This window comes from Poecilia formosa, unplaced genomic scaffold (genome assembly GCF_000485575.1).
Source record: "Poecilia formosa unplaced genomic scaffold, Poecilia_formosa-5.1.2 Scaffold282, whole genome shotgun sequence".
Classification (NCBI taxonomy): Eukaryota; Metazoa; Chordata; class Actinopteri; order Cyprinodontiformes; family Poeciliidae; genus Poecilia; species Poecilia formosa.
In genome coordinates this window covers 326,644-348,497 of record NW_006800221.1, presented here as the reverse complement: position 1 = coordinate 348,497, position 21,854 = coordinate 326,644, and the positions used below count along the sequence as shown (strand labels likewise).

At 38.1% G+C, this 21,854-nt stretch overlaps 1 protein-coding gene across 1 annotated transcript in view; it reads right to left on the bottom strand.

The window, feature by feature from the left end:
- Window positions 1-21,854, bottom strand: part of col27a1a (collagen, type XXVII, alpha 1a) — an 89,995-nt gene that overhangs the window by 8,599 nt on the left and 59,542 nt on the right. The window contains exons 27-55 of the mRNA XM_016681452.1: window positions 21,491-21,544; window positions 20,758-20,811; window positions 16,921-16,974; window positions 16,683-16,727; window positions 15,661-15,714; window positions 15,509-15,553; window positions 15,323-15,376; window positions 15,184-15,237; window positions 12,556-12,609; window positions 11,821-11,874; window positions 7,988-8,041; window positions 7,751-7,795; window positions 7,130-7,174; window positions 6,676-6,729; window positions 5,704-5,757; window positions 4,655-4,708; window positions 4,511-4,564; window positions 4,376-4,429; window positions 4,161-4,268; window positions 4,004-4,057; window positions 3,775-3,882; window positions 3,608-3,661; window positions 2,697-2,750; window positions 2,472-2,528; window positions 2,313-2,366; window positions 2,185-2,238; window positions 2,003-2,056; window positions 1,211-1,264; window positions 67-205 (exon numbers count right to left, since the gene is read on the bottom strand). Coding sequence (XP_016536938.1) covers window positions 67-205; window positions 1,211-1,264; window positions 2,003-2,056; window positions 2,185-2,238; window positions 2,313-2,366; window positions 2,472-2,528; window positions 2,697-2,750; window positions 3,608-3,661; window positions 3,775-3,882; window positions 4,004-4,057; window positions 4,161-4,268; window positions 4,376-4,429; window positions 4,511-4,564; window positions 4,655-4,708; window positions 5,704-5,757; window positions 6,676-6,729; window positions 7,130-7,174; window positions 7,751-7,795; window positions 7,988-8,041; window positions 11,821-11,874; window positions 12,556-12,609; window positions 15,184-15,237; window positions 15,323-15,376; window positions 15,509-15,553; window positions 15,661-15,714; window positions 16,683-16,727; window positions 16,921-16,974; window positions 20,758-20,811; window positions 21,491-21,544 — 1,726 coding nt within the window. The remainder of the gene's footprint in view (window positions 1-66; window positions 206-1,210; window positions 1,265-2,002; window positions 2,057-2,184; window positions 2,239-2,312; window positions 2,367-2,471; window positions 2,529-2,696; window positions 2,751-3,607; window positions 3,662-3,774; window positions 3,883-4,003; window positions 4,058-4,160; window positions 4,269-4,375; window positions 4,430-4,510; window positions 4,565-4,654; window positions 4,709-5,703; window positions 5,758-6,675; window positions 6,730-7,129; window positions 7,175-7,750; window positions 7,796-7,987; window positions 8,042-11,820; window positions 11,875-12,555; window positions 12,610-15,183; window positions 15,238-15,322; window positions 15,377-15,508; window positions 15,554-15,660; window positions 15,715-16,682; window positions 16,728-16,920; window positions 16,975-20,757; window positions 20,812-21,490; window positions 21,545-21,854) is intronic.

The window sequence follows — 21,854 nt, the reverse complement described above, 5'->3', positions numbered from 1 at the left end:
ACAATAATATTGTACAATAACTGCATATAATCAGCCCAGAAAGTCAATAGCTGTGTGAATGAGAACTTTTATGAAACGAGTTGTGAAGGAGTCTCACCGGCATGCCTTTGCTTCCATCTTTTCCCGTGGTTCCGTCCTCCCCGGGCACTCCCTCACGGCCCTCTGGACCCACCACGCCTCTGGGACCAGGAGGACCACCCCCACCCTGAGGAGAATGAAGGCGTTACGCCCAGACTGAGCTACATGCTTCACAGTGATGCAGTGCGTTGCAAAAGTATTTGTATACCTGAGTCCTACATTTTGTTATTTGACTTCTCTGGCTTAAGGATTCCTTGTAAACATGATCAATCAGGTGACTTCTGAAGTTCATTGGTTACATAGGATTTTATTTGCAGGTGTCAGATAAATGAGGCAGGTATGTATAAAATAAATTGGGGAACAAAAGAAATAGAGATTTACTTTTGTAATAAAATAAATGTTAAAAAGTTCAAGAGATGGCAATACTTCTTGTACAAAAGCAACATATGTCCAAATGTTCTTTGAGACACACATTGGCTTAATGCTTTAGGTGCCCATACACAATATTTGTGTCCAAACATTTTTCCACAGATTTTTCCAGTTTGAAGTACTTCAGACTTACAAAAATAATTAAAAATAAGTTTTCCTTAAAATACAAAAATTAGCATTTAAAATTTTTTTTTAACCTACTTAAACATATAAAATTAACAAAGTGGGTTTGTTTTTTGTAGGAAAGGGATCAGAGAATAGATCCAAAACATAAAAAAAATGTCTCATACGTTCACCTTATTAAAAGATTACTCCTAAAACGTTTTGATTTAATTTTTTATTATTTCTTGCTCTTGAATTTATCTTTATTTTAGTCTGTGCAGCTAAAATGGTTTGTGAGTCACTTGTTGTATTTAGCTAAGCATAGACCACATCTCTCTGCCGTAATATGCCTTGGAGTAAAAATTGTTGGATGTCAGTGGTCCTGAAATGACAGCAAGTGACGTCATCAATAAAATATTAATTTTGAATTTGAAATTATGAATTTTTGATGTTGAACTTCAATTTTTTTTTATTCTTAGAAAGATTTCTTTCTTTGTTTGGAAGAACTTGTATCAGTGAAAATCCCAGCATAAAACAGTGAACAAGTCATTAGCTGTGGAAAATGTGAACAGCTTTGTCCTACAGGAAGTCAATGACATACCTCAGTTCCTCGAGCTCCTTTTTGTCCAGGTTGTCCTTTTTTGCCTTTTTCACCCTGGATGAAGAAAAAATATATATATAAAATTTTTAAAATGTGAAATACTTAAATAATTTTTACTACTAAATTATTTTTATTTTTGTGAGTGAATCAACATTTTTACTTGCTCTTTCTGCCCTCAAGTTTCTAGTTTTGTCAAAGGCCTGTTGATTTTAACATGATGTTGCACGAATAGTTAAACTTGTTAAACAACCCAGTAAATAGTCTAGTAATCTAAAACAAGCTCAGTAAATGCTCTTAAAAAAAAACATAGCAGTGCATCAAGTTCTCCGGTCTGTTGCTTAAATAAACTAACGGCATCAAAGTACTGAAATGTCACGCCTTCCTAAATTAGAGAGATAAACACTATTAACTTAGACTTAACAGAGAATCCACCTTATAAGTGCTCAAGTCTTTTTTCGTACTAAACCACATTTCTAAGGACATATCTGTTGAATTGTTCAAAATTTGTTTTATGGCCTTTTCTTTCTCTTTCTCTTTTTTTCCTTCTTTATCTTGAAACAGATTTAGAAACTTTCTATTCAACATAGTTTAGTAGTACTATGTTGTAAACTACATTGTGTGATGTGGTGACTTAGCATCTGTTGTCAAATTGTTGCCCCAAATTCCCACATTGAACAATGTTTATTTTAATGCTTTGTTTTGTGATTCACATCCACCTAGTACCAGTTTTTGATTTTGAATTTCTGCAAAGATTTTTCTTTACAGATATCTCGCATTTCTTTACATCCTTACTTGGTCTCCCTTGGCACCTTTAGGTCCTTTTTGTCCACGAGGCCCGGGATGACCCTGCAATCGACATTTTTTTATTTTTTTTTTCCGTAAATGAAAGCATATCAAGAAATCCTCCACGAATAGATGTGATGTTTGTTTTGCATAAACTCTGCTCTGCGTGACATTAAAGTTTGGTCACTCACTGGTTGTCCAGGAGCTCCAGGTCTGCCTCGTTCTCCATCCAAACCAATTTGACCCTGAAGAACATAACATTAAAACTCTTTATCAAAACACCTAAATAACTTGTTTTGAAATAATCTGTCGTTCTTACTTTGTACCCTGGGTCTCCTGATTCACCCCTCTCTCCTCTGTCACCTGGAGGTCCCTGATAACACAGAAAATACATATATAAACAGATTTTCTGATTAAATTTAATTTGTAGAAGAACAGCCAATAGAAATATAGAGAATCAGAGTCATACAGGACTTACCATGAGACCTGGAGGACCAGGAGGACCTTCCTGCTTCCCGTCGTCACCCTGCTCACCCTGAACAGAAACAATGTCAAAGTTGTAAAATCAAACTGGGATTCCTTCGAGACTCTAGCCTCTACATCAGGACATGTTCGGTTAATGCTGAAGTCAGACTGAGGAATTTGTACTTATTACACAGAAAAACTGGAGATCAACATTGCACATAAAGTGAATGGGGTGTACCTTTTCACCTTTTGGTCCTGGACGCCCCATGGGGCCCTGTGGTCCCAGATGGCCCTGTGGCAAAGTGACAACAAAAAGTAATGAAATACTACAGTCCCTTATCAGACGATCCACAATCTTCATGCAGTTTATGTACATCTGAACTCCTTATAGAACCAATCTCCACTGCAACAGCAGCAGGAGAATTTGACTAGACCACCATAAGACAGGAATATATCTGGATCTAAGCAGTTCCTCTTTAGTTGTATGTGTCTGTTTAGGGTTGTTGTCCTGTTGGAAGGTAAACTTTCATCCCAGACTAAAGATTTTTGCAGATTAAAAAAGGTTTTCTTCCATTGTTTAGCGCTACCTATCCTTCTGTTAGCTCAGATCTACTATTCCCCACTGCATTATTTTGGCACTATGGTAAGAGTGTCATTTTATATGTTTCCCAAGAGTTCAATTTTCATTTCATGTGGCTAGAAGAACTTCTTCTACATACTTGCTGTGTTGCCTTCATGACTTGTAATGGACCCTTCCCCACCTTCTCTTTTCAACTTCTTCTTCTCTACCTAACCAAGCTAAGTAGAGGATAACTTCTAGGTTAACCATACAACCTCTTAACCTAGGTTAACCTTTAGCTAGAGAAGAATCACTAGAGAAGCCTGACTAATCTATGGGTTGGCTAACCTCTATAGGTTAATCTTTAGATTAGCTAGGTCTTCATAAAACAGCCTTCGGTTGCTGCAGCAGATTTTAGTTTGGGATATCTCAAAATTATGCATGTGACAAACCATTAATCAATTTCCTTCCACTTTGTGTTGGTCCATCACATAAAATGTCAATAGAATATATTGAGGTTTGTAGTTACAACATGATAGAATTCAAGTTTTATGAATGTTTCTGAGTATTATGCTAATAATTTCTCTAACCTCGTAGCCTAGAAGACCAACTTCACCTTGCTGACCCATTCGGCCCGGCGCTCCCTGTGGGAAACAAATATGCAGTTAATCGCACCATCCATTATAACATCTCAAGTGTTTTTAGTTTAAGTAATGGCTGCTTTAAGTGTGTCTTCATCATTACTGTTGCACTTTACCACATGTCCTATAGTCCCTCTGGAACCCTTCGGTCCTACAAATCCTGGCGGTCCGGTCTCTCCCACTGTTCCAGTTTCTCCAAGGTGACCCAGCTGACCTTTAGCCCCCTAGACATGCATAAAGCATGATAATTAACTCCCAAGGTTTTGAAACAGATGTTGCAGTCCCTCTTTTTTTTTTTTATATTTGTTGCTGCTAAGTGATTTTTAGGTAATTTAATGTTTTTACCTTCAGGCCTGGTTTGCCTCGTTCGCCGATTTTACCGGGCTTTCCTTCTGAACCCTTAAGTAAAAACAATAGAGAAATGAATTGATAAAGCTCAAATGGATGCTTTATGGTGAAGGTAGTGAATTGTGCATGAATTTCAAGCAGGCATATGACTTACCCGGACGCCAGTGAGTCCAGGACTACCAGGTGGACCTTCCTTTCCCTTTAGTCCAGTTTCACCTTTTTCACCTTTGTCACCCTCCTGACCCATGTCACCTTTTTCACCCTAATCACATAAATACAAGTGGCTATTTTAATTTTGTCTGATTCTTTCATGTATTTTCTCAATAACATACATATGCAGCATTAAGTATAGTGTGCAATCATGTTTACCTTTGCTCCATCAGGACCAGCTGGACCAGCTTCTCCCTCTAGACCTGACTCGCCCTGCACACATAAAAAAGTGAACCAACTCTCCAGCTTTTCAGTAAACCAAATGGTTTCATAACTTGGTTCAGACAAACTCACCCTCTGCCCTATCAGTCCTTGCTCTCCGATGTTCCCTGCTGGTCCAAGCCCCCCCTGAGACCCAGAGACAGCAAATTTTTAGTGTTGATAAAAAGAACCTAAATGAAGCATTCGGGCATAATTACGATGGTTTAGTTTGCTTGCCTTCTCCCCAGGTTCGCCTGGAAGTCCTGGTTCACCCTCTTTGCCATCAGGACCCTAGAAAAGTGACCATAGTAAAATTAGAAACCTGATTTAAAATGTTAAGATAGTTTCACTGCATGAAAACAATACATCAACGCCAAGTTCCATTATTTACTATCTTAACTATAGTCAAAATGAAAAAGGAAGCATGTCAGCTGCAGTTAATTCGTTTAATAGGGTAGATTAATTAATTATAATATATACTATTATATAATAATTATATGATATATTATGATGTAATTTTATTAATCCAGTGAAAGAAGCTAAGAATCACATATTTGTATTTTACTTGTAATAAATATGGAATTAAATTTGTGTATCTGTGCAACTCCCTGAACAAGTTTCTAGACCTCTTAAACTTTTTTCCAATTTTGTCCTCTCACAAACATTAATGCATAGATTGAGATTTTATGTGACAGACCAACACGACATTGTGGGATAAAAGTTTTATTTACAGATAAAATCAGATAATTATGGCTTATTCAGCCCTCTTTGCTTTGATATCACTTTTAAAAGTGTAACTTAAGAGCCAGAGACAACTTTTCGACAAGTTTAAAGCGGAGTTAAGCGATTAAACAACATCAAACAACATGGCCAGAGATCATGAGAATATGAATGGAACTAAATCAACGGCTAATGCTGGAAAAAAACCTGTTAGAAGCTGCAAAAGACTTGGGGACTTTGGTGGAGATGCACCTTCCAGACAGACAAACATTCCTGAACGTACAGCTGGAGATTAAACATCTCATTGAGAAGCTGAGGCAAGACTTTAAAATAGATTTTCCATCTGGCTGATCTTGCAGCTACAATTAAGAGAAAAAAGTGCTTCTGCAAATTATTGACACATACGTATGGCATATGCCTTTCAGATTTCATTTGGAAACACATGTGCTCAATTATGTGTTGGTCTGCTACCTTGAAGCTCAAGAAAACACACTGACACCTGTGGATGCAATGTGAAAAGATGTGAAAAGTTGATTAGTTTTGCAAAGTGTTGTATATTTGCTTACCTTAGGACCAATTTCCCCTAACAATCCAACAGTCCCAGGTGGTCCGGGTGGTCCCTGCAGAAGACAACATGGTAGCTTGAATGATCATTACGTTAAAGAAATCAAGATCTAGTACTATTTGTACGAAAAACAACAACATAAGGAGAAAAAACAAGCAGAAAATGTATGGATTAAACCTATTTGATGACCTAACCAACATAATAAGCAACTTATTTATGCCGTTTCATCATAAAATACAATCTCTAAGTGTAAGCTTGTCATGTCTATTATAAAAAAAATGGTGACTATAGAGGAAAATAGAAATTATAACTCTCCAGCTGATGTATAAAAATCCAAATAAAGAAGATTCATTCAAACTTCCCACATTGTCTTTCATTAATATTTCTGAAAAAATGCTCAGAGTAAGGAAACAGAAAGAAGGAAGGAAAAAAAAAGAAAGGAAATATATGTCAAAATTTAATTCCCAAACAGGAAATCTTTATAGATCAGCAATCTATTGTTGGTAATCACAGGTCAAAATCAGTCTTTAGAGGCAGTGTTCTGACCTTACATGACAACCAAGGCTGCATCAATAATTAAAATATTACGAAAGTTATCAGCACAAAAATTTGGAAAATGAACAAATATGGAGGCAATGTCTATTAAAGCTATATTATCAAAGCTTGCTGCAGGTTCTAGCAATTTATGCTAAAACCTACAACAACAAAAAGAAAAATGAGACAACTTTGTGACAGCTTTCTATGTCACATAGAAACACATAATAATTACACATAGTAACACACATAGTAATTAATATAATGTTTTAACTCATTTCTGTGTTTCACCAGTTCTAATTTACTTCAGACTGAGGGACGGGAGAATTAAACTACAGTTCTATTTCTTGAATGAGATGAAGACATGCTTGATGAGCTGGACTGATAATACCACAAAGAGGTTGAGGACTGGGTCAAGAGTTTATAAGTCTAAACGTACCGGGTCGCCGGCTATTCCCTTGTCCCCTGGAGGTCCAGAAGGCCCTTGGATTCCCTGACAACAAAACAATCTGTGAGTTTAGGAAGACAGCAGTACATCATCTAAAATTAACACAATACTTACCAAGAAACACAATAAGTTTACACAACTTATTTTTTAGCACGTATTAAAAAAAGCACTATGAACCAGATTTTAGAAAGTTTCTTCTACCTTTGGCTTTCAGAGTAGATCTTACCATATTCATCTCAGCTACACCAACCCTCCTTCACTACATCCATGAAGTTCTATCCAATAAATCCACCACTCATCCTCTACATACAGCATGTCTAAACCATTTCAGCCTTGCATCTCTAACTTATGTGTTAACTTAGCAATTTATTGAACAACTTGTTTATTTTCAGTGATGTCACAGAAAAACAAAACAAAAAAAACAAAAACAAAACATTGAACTTACTGGAAAACCTTTTGGCCCAGTGTCTCCCGGCTCTCCGATCTTTCCCTGTTGGGGACATAAAGGATGGCAAGACAGGATTAACAAAAGTCAATTGTAGAAAACTAGAGCTGGTTAAAATCAAACCTGTTCTAAAATGATTTTCCTTTATCTTGACTAAACATGTTGCTGAAATGCGGGAATTAAAATGATTAATTTGACTTGTGCCCGACATATATTAGAAATCTTACTGAAAAAATACTAGATAATATTATATTTACTTCCGCTTAGTATTAAAACTACAAAAAGTTTTTTTTTTTTTGTTGTAATTTAAAAAAAAAATGAGGAAAATTTCAAAGTGTTGAATGCTTTTGAATGGCACTTTATGGATAGCCAAATCCATTAAATGAGCATACAATAAAAATTGAGTAATGTTCTATGGTCACATATGTATGTCTAGTAATAAACTCTACAAAAAACCATGAAAGAATAAAAAGTGATTCTTTTTCATACTTGAGTCTGCATCTCAACCTTGCTGGTTCAAAGCAGAGGTTCTCTGAGAACATAGTTGCCAAAAAAAAAAAAAAAACACACACACACATCTGAGATAGAAACAAAAAGTAGAATGGTGTTTAGGAGCTTCACCTGTGATCCTGGGAAACCTATTTTTCCTGGAGGACCATCGGAACCCTTCAGTGAAGAGAAAAGATAAGATAATCAGTGTTGAGTTGCTTGTATATGTACTATTCCTTAGATAAAACGGAAGACTAGTGCAGTTCGCCGCCCATTTATTTTAAGTGTTTGTCTTTAAAAAAATATGTAATTGCTATGTTCATACAGTTCAACTGCATAATTTTATTGAGTAAATGCCAGCACTCTTACCTTCTTGCCCTCTGACCCCATCTCTCCTGTTGGACCATCAGGCCCCATTGCTCCCTGAGAAAACAAGACATGTGTCACTTCACCAACAGAGGTCACTGTAGCACCGCCAGACAAAACAAACAGCATGTCCTCATGTGAGGGTCGCAATATCTGTAAACTGCACTTCTACAAAAAAAAAAAATATATATATATATGTATGCAGAGTCTTGATATACTAAAAGGTGGCTGGCCTTTCTAGTAGTGAAACTCACTGATCTTATCCTAACATTGATTTTGCCACTCGATTCAGGGCAAAAGAGTTCAAACTTAAATACACAAAAGATCAACACAGTTCAACTGTTTATCTTACATGAGTGAAACCTTCAAACATAATTAATCCAAACTGCTGCAAACTCCCACTAGTCCAGCGACCAATACAAACAAATATAAGTCAGGGCAGCGTTCCAATACGCTTCATCTGCTTTGCACCTGCGTCCAGTCAAATTTCATAGCTTTACTCTGGAAAATGCAGCATTACTGACATAGCGATGCTCACTAATTAACAGTGAATACATAAAAAATCTCGATCAGTCGCTTGGTTGTTGGTTGTTACATAAGTAGTTTTTTGTTTTTTTAATCCATGGCAAGTTTCTCAGGACATCACACCGAAGGAGGCCTTGTTGTTTGACTGATTGATGACCAGGCGCAGTGGGAGTCTGGCCCAGAGGCAATAACAATAGCTGAAGTGCTATAAGCCTATTATACATAGAGCTGGATGGCCACTGCTCATTAACATTCCTGTCTGGGGTACCTGCTTCCCGCTGGTTCCGTTTACATTGGCTGATTAGCTGATGAGTAGGGAAAATATTCCCCCCCACCGCCCCTCCACTTCCAGACAAATAATTAACAAAAAGAAACGAGCTATATCCAGTAACTTTAATGCGCCGTGGATTCAAGACTCTTTTCTGACTAACAAAAATGGCAGACAAAATGAATACCAAAAGCATGAATTCAACCAGTTCAATTTAAACCAGCTCAGAAGCAACCACAGACTGCTGAGTGGTAGGAATAATGCTCTGCAACATGGTGCATATTAACTCCTCAGATAGCCAGAGAAATCATCTGTTCCAGATATTTTAAAAATTTAAATGTTGGATTTGTAATACTTGGGACTCTGATTTAATAATTTCAAGTAGTTTTTAAGCACACAGATATAATGCAGTCCAAGAGCTTTTCCACATGTTGTAACATTAAGACCACAAATGTTAACATACTTTATTGGGATTTTATGTGAGAGATTACCACAAAATGGTGATAATTGTGTTGTAGGAGGAAAATATGTATTATTAATATTTTGTTTTTTGGTAAAAAGCACCAAAGTGTAATATGCATTTCTGCCACTTTTTCAGTCAGTTTTACCATTTGTCACTATTAAATTTGCACGTTATTTGCAATAAGCCTCCACCAGCTTTTCACATCTAGAGACTGAAAGTTATGTCATTTCTACTCAGGTAAAAAAAAAACCTAGAGACTGGAGAGGGAACTGGTGTGAACATACATATACATTTTCCATGTCTTGAATCTCAATGGGATTTAGGTCTGGACTTTGTTTGGTCCATTCTAACACATGAAAATGATTTGATCCTCAACCAATTCATTGTTGCTCTGGCTTTCTGTCGCTCTTCTGCTGGAAGCTGACTCTTCGCTCTAGGCAGTGTTTTGTGTCAATCTGACCTGAACACATTCTGCCACATGTTTTCCGGGTCCTCTGGCTTGTGACAAACTATAAACAGGACTTCTTGTGCTTTTCTTTGCCTTTCTTCTTCTTCTTCTTCTTCACAGGAATGACTTGCGGAGTGCACGACTGTATAACCTAATCCTGTCTTAATCCCCTAAACAATTTCATCCCTGACCTGTCTTGTGTGTTCCTTTCCTCTGATTACGCAGTTTGTTTAAAAGAAGAAAAAAAGCTCTGAGACCTTCACAAAACTACTTTATACTGAGAATAAAGTCTGCAACACTGCCGAATTATGGGACTCTAGGAAAGTTGGACTGAATTTATTCAGTGTAAAGGGAGCTGAATACAACTGTGCCCTACATGTTTGAGGTATTTCTTGGTAAATTGTTGGAAAACCATTAATAATTTTTTGCTCATTTCACATTATGCAACAATTTGTGTAAGTTTCTCACACAGAAACTCAGCGCAGCATTTTGAAGCCTGTGATTGTAACACGACAGCATGAAGGTACTGAGTTAGGTGAGTGAAAATAAAGACAGCACTGGATCCAATTTTTTTTTTTTTATGTTCTGAAGCCATCCTGCAGACACTTTCACATTAATCAGCATTTTAAGTTTTGAATCTGAGTAAAGGCAGATGTTTTTCTGTCACTGTTATTTTCTACTTCGAGCTTTACAGATAAAAGACGTAATGGTGCATATGATACAGTTGATGTTTTTTTTTAACTGTACCCAGTCTCATCCTACATCTTCTTATAAGTCGTGTCAGCTTTATTTTTTTAAGCTGCTGATGAGTGTTATTTTCGAAAAGAAAAAGATTATTTTTCCGTAACTTGTTTCTTGGTGTGATGAAATGATGTTTTGTGTAGGTAAATGAATCATTCAGCTTTCTAATCTTGGACAGAGCAGGGGAACCTGTTGACATTAGCACGAACCAAAAACACACACTGGAGTGAGAGTGTGCCCAGGCCAACCACAGCAAGGCCAGTGTTACATAAAGGCTTCTGACAAAAAACAAAAACCTCAGGGTTATTTTCTTCTCCTCACATGGTTAACAGGAATAAAAGTTGTCTAAACTTAGAACTAAGATTCTTAGATTATATAAACGTACATTTAAAATATTTCGGCTGACTTACTCTTCTTTGCCTTGAAAACAGAAAACAAACATGACTATATTAAAGCCACTGTCTCCAGTATTTTAAAGTATTACTGGTGCATAAGCTTTGAAAGCAAGGTATTCTTTTTATTTTTTAAGAAAAGAATATAATCACTCTTGGCTTCAGTTGTGTATTCATTTCAAATTGTCTATCTGTCTTTAACAAAGGGGAAAAAATGCCAGAACGAAACTGAGCATCAACCTGGACACACCACACCCATAGTTAGACATGGTAGTGGTGGCAGCAGCATCATCATCATCATCATCATCATTATCATGTGTGGATCTTTGGCGCTGATGTAGAAGATGGTCAGAATTGTTGTAAAAAAATGGATGGAGCTACAATCAAAGTAGCCCTCCAGGAAAACTTCTTAGAGGGTTGAAAACTCTTCAACTCAAACTTAAATCTGATTGAGAATCTGTGGCAAGAAAGACGACATGCTCACACTCCAATGCTACTGAGCTTAGGGTGTTTTGCAAATAGAGGGCATTTAAAAAAAAATCAATTTAAATGTGCTGTTTTATGCAAACCAAAAGGCTTGCGGACGTGGCTGCTTGTAAAAGTAGTTCAACAAAGTACTGACTCAGGGGAGCTGAGTCAAACATATAAAAAGTATGGGATGCCACATTTTTTTAATAGATTTTTATTTGTTAAAAATGTAAATGCATGTATCCTTTTGCAGTCACTTAACAATGATGTACTACTATTTATTAATCCATCACATAAATGCATGTAAAATTCCTTTAAGTTTGCTGATGTAAAGTGAAACTACGTCTCTGAGGAAGCTTGATATCACCTCACTGGGTTCCTGATGTTTTGTAGTCGTGCAGAAGTAGCTGTATATTCTTCTCATAAACAAACAGCAGAATATTTACACACTTGCTTGAGCCAAACTGACTGGTGCTGGGACGCCTTCACCGCAGATCAGCGATTAAAGCTTGTGTCAACCCGCTAACTTACCCGCAAGCCTTTGGGTCCTCTGGTGCCGGCTGGCCCACTTGCTCCGGCAGGGCCCTAATGAACAAAAGAAAGAAAAAAAAAAGGGAATAAAGGGGAAAGGAGATGGGGCAGAAAAAAGAGAAAAAAGGATGGAAAGATAAAACAAAGGTTTACACTGACAGACCAGAGGGCCCCCATGGCTATTGACCCCAGGGAGGGAGCAGCCTGACCTCGGGAACACAGTATAGGGTTTGTTGTTAGATCTGTCACTCACACCAATTAAAGAGCCCGCTCCGGAATCCTGTCCTGCTGCCCCCAAAGCTCCATGTTTATGTTTGTTTTGGTGGCTCAGTGGCCCCCACTTTGAACAGGGGCAGGGCCTGCGCTAAGCCAAGCGGGGGCCACGGTAGAGACACACCTCAGGGACAAGGGGGGCCGGCAGCAGCTTGTAATTGGTTATAGGTGTTTGGTTTATGACTGACAGGCGGATAATGCGCATTCAGCGGGAGGCTGTCAAAGTTCATAATGCTCAGGAAACCTCTGCAGCATATTGGGAATACTAGCCCTGCAGAATGAGATCGCCTGCAGTTGCGAAACTTACAGTTCTAGTAAAAAGAGCATTCAGTGATTTTTTTTTTGAGTGCAAAATTTTAAAACAAAAAGGACTCCTCCTTTTTTTTTAAATTTTGCACTAAAAAAAATAAAATAAAATAAAAAAAAAATAAAAAAAATGAAAAAATAAAAGTGATGACTTACTGGTCTTCCTGGAGGTCCAGGAGGTCCAGTCTGACCTGGCGTCCCTGGGTGACCCTGTCGTGTTTGCACAAATGCACAAAAGACATACAATCCAACTTTAAATTACAAAAGAAAATGATACAGAGGAGTTTTCACGGTTTATTAATAACACATATTGCTAATTCTGCAGCTCTTGCAGTGACTGGAAAGAAGTTTCTCCAGAGTTAATTCTCCAATTTGGAATTAATTACAGACGTGTTCACGTTAATTTAGTGTAAATCAACTAGACTGCGCAGAGTTTTCTTAGAAGGAATGTATCGAGTTTCCTGCTGGAGTAAGACTCTGTGCTTCAAAACAGATTTAATGCGCAAATAGGGAAAATCAGAGAGGCCCGAGGAAAATCAGCTTGAGGAGCTGATTTTATATAAGAAAACATGCCACTTCTGGCTCCTTTTCTCTCTCTCGCTTCTTTTCTTTTTTCTTTATTTTATTGGACTCGATTTACTGGCCGGCCCATTTGTAGAAGACGAACGGAATAATGGGGAATGTTTTGGTCAGACTCCCCAGAACATCTGAGAACAATAAAATCCATTCAGTCTGCCGGCCTCGCAGCGTAGTAGGCACGTCTGACGTCACGAGCACCCAGAAATAAAACATCGACGCTTACAGTAAGAGCTTTCTGTTAGCAGCTTCTCCCATTTTTAGCGATGCCTTCTTTTTTTCCAAAGGGTCTGTTTCTGCTTTGGAGATGAGGAAGAGAGCCAACAGAGAGCTTCCTTTAAAGTGAGAATGTGTACGACTGGTAATGTTCTCGGGGGGGAAATCCAGCTGGCTCCGAGCCAACAGCAGTGATAACTAAATCTTCCTCCTCTCCAAACAGCCATATACACTGAGTGGTCCATAAAAGAAAAAAAAAAGTGAAACATTAAAGTAGCCATTTTTCTGTATTTGAAAGTGTATATAGTGTATAGGTTTGTTTTTCTGACCAACTTGGAGCTTTGTCAAAGAAAACATCTCAACTATGCCTCACATGTGTCTAGACTGAATAAACATTTGTAGCTGTTGAAACAAAAGGGAAGTGTGTGCAGTAAAAAAAAACCTAAGAATAAATCAACTCACAAAGGTGATATTAATTTATGTGCTTTTTTTTTTGGCTGCATGTGGTGGAAAACTAACATGGCGCATCCTCCCGAACAAGCTGGACTTGGTGATGGCAGCACCAGGCTGCAGGGTTGCTTATTTTCTTCCCAGCAGCAGTTAAATAAGAGTTGATGGGAAAATGGATTGAGCAAACGCACAGAGCAATTCTGGAAAGTAATCTGTCAGAAGTTGCACAAGACATGACATGGGGAGAGGTTCACCTTCAAACATTATGGAACGGTTTAAAAGACATTTGAGTATTCACATCGGACTCGAATTGAATTGAGAATTTGTGAAAAGATTTGAAGATAACTCTTCCCATCCTGATATATTCTACACAAAAGAATGCCCCAAAATGTTGGTTTCTGGATGTACAAGGTTAAGGGGCCAATACTCAAAAAGTCCTGCTGCTGAATTTGCAGCAAAATGTTTTATTATTTATTTATTTTTTTTTTTGCAAAATAGTGGGGCTGAACACAAATGAATGCAAACACAATTATCCTCCACTTTCTGTTTGTCTATCACACAAAATCTCCCCCAGATTAATAATAATAAAAAACGTTTGTGGTTGTAATGAGAACAGTTTTAAAAATGCTTAAGGAGTGTGGATCTTTTTGCAAGATAATATATGGAAAAATCCAAGGATTTTCAAACGTTTCACGTACAGTCACAGAATTCATAAATAATCTCGAGTGTTTGTAGCTCCAACAGCCATCATAAAGGATCATGTCCTGCAGAACTAGGGACTAATGCCAATACTCCTGCAGGACTATTCATTTTTTTTCATTCTTTTATTTTTTTTGGAAGATCCTTTTGGCATGTAGGATGATTTAAAACTTTCCGTAGTAATAAGATCCCAATAGCAAAATAAATCATTGTATGGGCTCTCTTGGAATAACCACCCCTTTGTTTGAGCCAGTATTACACCATTTACAACTAGACTTCTTTGGCCATATGGTGAACATGAGATGTAACAGTAAAGGAACGAAATAACTCAAACAGTGGTGGCCTTTGCTTTCCTTGTTGACCTAACTCATTGTCAGCATATACCTTTAGGAAAGTAAGGAAACTTTTTCGCGCTTGGATTATCATAAACTAGCTTAGACCTTCCTTCCAAGTGGGGGGGAAAAAAAAAAGAATTTAGTTTTTTAAACAAGCATTGTGGCAAAACAAAGCCGATAATACATAAAGCTCACTTTAATGGACAGATAATTAAAACAAAGTTTGTGACTGACTGCTGGCCATGTGAATTAGAAGAAATATGGGGGTTAGTTATGATAGCTGCCCAGTAGGTGGCAGTGTACGGAGTTACACTTCAGAATCAGAAGGCCAAGATGAAGAGCTGTGTCCTTTCACAACCCTTGTAATGCAAAGGGTATTATGAAACATTGTGATCTTTAGTGATGAACCACCTTACATCTATACCATATTTAATTTTATGATTGAACATTCTGAGCTATTTAGTGGTATTTGTGAGTTAAATTGATATATTTTTTTTGTTTTTCTTACCGTTGATCCTTTTACTCCGGGTGGTCCGGGAAGGCCCATTTCTCCTCGATCTCCCTAAAATGCACAAGTATGAAATTTAGTTTCAAGTGTAGAAATAAAATAATCCATTTGTTTTCATTTCCTTTTATTTTGGTCTTACCTTCTCTCCTGCCAGCCCTGCCTCTCCCACAGGTCCGATGAAACCCACCAATCCCTGAAATGTAAAAAAAACTCAGCATTGGATGGATGAATGGAAAGAGTTTCCTGGATAAGTGGCTGGGGTGTGTGTGTGGGGGGGGAAGGACCATCATTCAACACAGGAAGGAGCAATGTCAGGAATTCTTACTTGTTCTCCCATGGACCCAACTTTTCCTGGGACACCGGCTTCTCCCTGCAGATGCAAATCCACTGTCATTCATTGAGTTATTATGAAACGTGCATCGCTTCTGTAGTTTTGGAAAATGGAAAAGAATGGCAAATGAGTTTGAGTTTATTCACCTTCACTGCCTCCGGGCCAACCTTCCCAGGAAATCCTTTTCTTCCCATTCTACCCTGAAAAAAAAAAAAAGAGCCGTAGAATAACTAACAGTGAGGAACAGACATTCACTGAGAAGTGAACGCATTGTTAACATTCATCACAAACTCTCTGTGAATGGAAAGGGTCTGTTTACGGGATGGGCAGTTTAAAGAGAGATCAGTGGAAAATCTCCAGGGTGCACGCTGATGACATAGTCAGGTAATGCTGACGGGACATTTAGGCAGGCTGCAAAAGTGTTCAGTGACTGAAAACTGTTTCTTTGTTCTTTTTTGTTCGGAACCAGCAATACCTCTAGGTCAGAAATGTCTCAGCCAAACTCCGTGAGACTGAGTGACTCAGTATTTCCAAAGTTTTAGCTCACATAGGTTGGCAGCCGTTTTAAATAGTTAAATCTTACACTTTATTTCACTCAAACAGCCAATAAAAGTCAATTTAGGTTGCAATATGAGGATGAATTGTTGCTCTCCTGGACTTGTGACTTCCTTTTACTTGATTTATATTCATGTCTGCAATTTTATGACCAAACTGATTGAAAAAAAAAAATAAATAAATAAATAAAGAAAAGGTGCAGTGCCAAGAGGGAATGCAAGGAGCATCATCTAAAAAAAATGTACAGTCGCTGGAAAAAAGGAAGGTAAGGATGAAGGCTCATTCCTGTTAGAGCAGTGAATGTACAGGTCTACTCGCGGCACCTGGCCAGGGATAAATCACAGCTCCCGCAGGAGCCAAACTCTACTTCCCCTCGGACAGAAGACAAGAAACTGAGTCAGATTATGAGACAAGCAGGTGGGCGGAAGGTGGGCAAGCGAGGAGGGAGTCAGACTGATAGAAAGTGCAGAGAAAGAAAGGAAGATTCACAGGTTACATCTGGGATAACAATTAAGTCAGAAAACTAAATTGAAAACATATATAACAGAGAATGTTTTTTCATCAGTTAATAAAATGTCTGAAANAAAAGTAGAATGGTGTTTAGGAGCTTCACCTGTGATCCTGGGAAACCTATTTTTCCTGGAGGACCATCGGAACCCTTCAGTGAAGAGAAAAGATAAGATAATCAGTGTTGAGTTGCTTGTATATGTACTATTCCTTAGATAAAACGGAAGACTAGTGCAGTTCGCCGCCCATTTATTTTAAGTGTTTGTCTTTGAAAAAAATATGTAATTGCTATGTTCATACAGTTCAACTGCATAATTTTATTGAGTAAATGCCAGCACTCTTACCTTCTTGCCCTCTGACCCCATCTCTCCTGTTGGACCATCAGGCCCCATTGCTCCCTGAGAAAACAAGACATGTGTCACTTCACCAACAGAGGTCACTGTAGCACCGCCAGACAAAACAAACAGCATGTCCTCATGTGAGGGTCGCAATATCTGTAAACTGCACTTCTACAAAAAAAAAAAATATATATATATATGTATGCAGAGTCTTGATATACTAAAAGGTGGCTGGCCTTTCTAGTAGTGAAACTCACTGATCTTATCCTAACATTGATTTTTACCACTGGATTCAGGGCAAAAGAGTTCAAACTTAAATACACAAAAGATCAACACAGTTCAACTGTTTATCTTACATGAGTGAAACCTTCAAACATAATTAATCCAAACTGCTGCAAACTCCCGCTAGTCCAGCGACCAATACAAACAAATATAAGTCAGGGCAGCGTTCCAATACGCTTCATCTGCTTTGCACCTGCGTCCAGTCAAATTTCATAGCTTTACTCTGGAAAATGCAGCATTACCGACATAGCGATGCTCACTAATTAACAGTGAATACATAAAAAATCTCGATCAGTCGCTTGGTTGTTGGTTGTTACATAAGTAGTTTTTTGTTTTTTTAATCCATGGCAAGTTTCTCAGGACATCACACTGAAGGAGGCCTTGTTGTTTGACTGATTGATGACCAGGCGCAGTGGGAGTCTGGCCCAGAGGCAATAACAATAGCTGAAGTGCTATAAGCCTATTATACATAGAGCTGGATGGCCACTGCTCATTAACATTCCTGTCTGGGGTACCTGCTTCCCGCTGGTTCCGTTTACATTGGCTGATTAGCTGATGAGTAGGGAAAATATTCCCCCCCACCGCCCCTCCACTTCCAGACAAATAATTAACAAAAAGAAACGAGCTATATCCAGTAACTTTAATGCGCCGTGGATTCAAGACTCTTTTCTGACTAACAAAAATGGCAGACAAAATGAATACCAAAAGCATGAATTCAACCAGTTCAATTTAAACCACCTCAGAAGCAACCACAGACTGCTGAGTGGTAGGAATAATGCTCTGCAACATGGTGCATATTAACTCCTCAGATAGCCAGAGAAATCATCTGTTCCAGATATTTTAAAAATTTAAATGTTGGATTTGTAATACTTGGGACTCTGATTTAATAATTTCAAGTAGTTTTTAAGCACACAGATATAATGCAGTCCAAGAGCTTTTCCACATGTTGTAACATTAAGACCACAAATGTTAACATACTTTATTGGGATTTTATGTGAGAGATTACCACAAAATGGTGATAATTGTGTTGTAGGAGGAAAATATGTATTATTAATATTTTGTTTTTTGGTAAAAAGCACCAAAGTGCAATATGCATTTCTGCCACTTTTTCAGTCAGTTTTACCATTTGTCACTATTAAATTTGCACGTTATTTGCAATAAGCCTCCACCAGCTTTTCACATCTAGAGACTGAAAGTTATGTCATTTCTACTCAGGTAAAAAAAAAACCTAGAGACTGGAGAGGGAACTGGTGTGAACATACATATACATTTTCCATGTCTTGAATCTCAATGGGATTTAGGTCTGGACTTTGTTTGGTCCATTCTAACACATGAAAATGATTTGATCCTCAACCAATTCATTGTTGCTCTGGCTTTCTGTCGCTCTTCTGCTGGAAGCTGACTCTTCGCTCTAGGCAGTGTTTTGTGTCAATCTGACCTGAACACATTCTGCCACATGTTTTCCGGGTCCTCTGGCTTGTGACAAACTATAAACAGGACTTCTTGTGCTTTTCTTTGCCTTTCTTCTTCTTCTTCTTCTTCACAGGAATGACTTGCGGAGTGCACGACTGTATAACCTAATCCTGTCTTAATCCCCTAAACAATTTCATCCCTGACCTGTCTTGTGTGTTCCTTTCCTCTGATTACGCAGTTTGTTTAAAAGGAAAAAAAAAGCTCTGAGACCTTCACAAAACTACTTTATACTGAGAATAAAGTCTGCAACACTGCCGAATTATGGGACTCTAGGAAAGTTGGACTGAATTTATTCAGTGTAAAGGGAGCTGAATACAACTGTGCCCTACATGTTTGAGGTATTTCTTGGTAAATTGTTGGAAAACCATTAATAATTTTTTGCTCATTTCACATTATGCAACAATTTGTGTAAGTTTCTCACACAGAAACTCAGCGCAGCATTTTGAAGCCTGTGATTGTAACACGACAGCATGAAGGTACTGAGTTAGGTGAGTGAAAATAAAGACAGCACTGGATCCAATTTTTTTTTTTTTATGTTCTGAAGCCATCCTGCAGACACTTTCACATTAATCAGCATTTTAAGTTTTGAATCTGAGTAAAGGCAGATGTTTTTCTGTCACTGTTATTTTCTACTTCGAGCTTTACAGATAAAAGACGTAATGGTGCATATGATACAGTTGATGTTTTTTTTTAACTGTACCCAGTCTCATCCTACATCTTCTTATAAGTCGTGTCAGCTTTATTTTTTTAAGCTGCTGATGAGTGTTATTTTCGAAAAGAAAAAGATTATTTTTCCGTAACTTGTTTCTTGGTGTGATGAAATGATGTTTTGTGTAGGTAAATGAATCATTCAGCTTTCTAATCTTGGACAGAGCAGGGGAACCTGTTGACATTAGCACGAACCAAAAACACACACTGGAGTGAGAGTGTGCCCAGGCCAACCACAGCAAGGCCAGTGTTACATAAAGGCTTCTGACAAAAAACAAAAACCTCAGGGTTATTTTCTTCTCCTCACATGGTTAACAGGAATAAAAGTTGTCTAAACTTAGAACTAAGATTCTTAGATTATATAAACGTACATTTAAAATATTTCGGCTGACTTACTCTTCTTTGCCTTGAAAACAGAAAACAAACATGACTATATTAAAGCCACTGTCTCCAGTATTTTAAAGTATTACTGGTGCATAAGCTTTGAAAGCAAGGTATTCTTTTTATTTTTTAAGAAAAGAATATAATCACTCTTGGCTTCAGTTGTGTATTCATTTCAAATTGTCTATCTGTCTTTAACAAAGGGGAAAAAATGCCAGAACGAAACTGAGCATCAACCTGGACACACCACACCCATAGTTAGACATGGTAGTGGTGGCAGCAGCATCATCATCATCATCATCATCATTATCATGTGTGGATCTTTGGCGCTGATGTAGAAGATGGTCAGAATTGTTGTAAAAAAATGGATGGAGCTACAATCAAAGTAGCCCTCCAGGAAAACGTCTTAGAGGGTTGAAAACTCTTCAACTCAAACTTAAATCTGATTGAGAATCTGTGGCAAGAAAGACGACATGCTCACACTCCAATGCTACTGAGCTTAGGGTGTTTTGCAAATAGAGGGCATTTAAAAAAAAAAAAATCAATTTAAATGTGCTGTTTTATGCAAACCAAAAGGCTTGCGGATGTGGCTGCTTGTAAAAGTAGTTCAACAAAGTACTGATTCAGGGGAGCTGAGTCAAATATATAAAAAGTATGGCATGCCACATTTTTTTATAGATTTTTATTTGTTAAAAATGTAAATGCATGTATCCTTTTGCAGTGACTTAACAATGATGTACTACTATTTATTAATCCATTACATAAATGTATGTAAAATTCCTTTAAGTTTGCTGATGTAAAGTGAAACGACGTCTCTTAGGAAGCTTGATATCACCTCACTGGGTTCCTGATGTTTTGTAGTCGTGCAGAAGTAGCTGTATATTCTTCTCATAAACAAACAGCAGAATATTTACACACTTGCTTGAGCCAAACTGACTGGTGCTGGGACGCCTTCACCGCAGATCAGCGATTAAAGCTTGTGTCAACCCGCTAACTTACCCGCAAGCCTTTGGGTCCTCTGGTGCCGGCTGGCCCACTTGCTCCGGCAGGGCCCTTATGAACAAAAGAAAGAAAAAAAAGGGAATAAAGGGGAAAGGAGATGGGGCAGAAAAAAGAGAAAAAAGGATGGAAAGATAAAACAAAGGTTTACACTGACAGACCAGAGGGCCCCCATGGCTATTGACCCCAGGGAGGGAGCAGCCTGACCTCGGGAACACAGTATAGGGTTTGTTGTTAGATCTGTCACTCACACCAATTAAAGAGCCCGCTCCGGAATCCTGTCCTGCTGCCCCCAAAGCTCCATGTTTATGTTTGTTTTGGTGGCTCAGTGGCCCCCACTTTGAACAGGGGCAGGGCCTGCGCTAAGCCAAGCGGGGGCCACGGTAGAGACACACCTCAGGGACAAGGGGGGCCGGCAGCAGCTTGTAATTGGTTATAGGTGTTTGGTTTATGACTGACAGGCGGATAATGCGCATTCAGCGGGAGGCTGTCAAAGTTCATAATGCTCAGGAAACCTCTGCAGCATATTGGGAATACTAGCCCTGCAGAATGAGATCGCCTGCAGTTGCGAAACTTACAGTTCTAGTAAAAAGAGCATTCAGTGATTTTTTTTTTGAGTGCAAAATTTTAAAACAAAAAGGACTCCTCCTTTTTTTTTAAATTTTGCACTAAAAAAAATAAAATAAAATAAAAAAAAAATAAAAAAAATGAAAAAATAAAAGTGATGACTTACTGGTCTTCCTGGAGGTCCAGGAGGTCCAGTCTGACCTGGCGTCCCTGGGTGACCCTGTCGTGTTTGCACAAATGCACAAAAGACATACAATCCAACTTTAAATTACAAAAGAAAATGATACAGAGGAGTTTTCACGGTTTATTAATAACACATATTGCTAATTCTGCAGCTCTTGCAGTGACTGGAAAGAAGTTTCTCCAGAGTTAATTCTCCAATTTGGAATTAATTACAGACGTGTTCACGTTAATTTAGTGTAAATCAACTAGACTGCGCAGAGTTTTCTTAGAAGGAATGTATCGAGTTTCCTGCTGGAGTAAGACTCTGTGCTTCAAAACAGATTTAATGCGCAAATAGGGAAAATCAG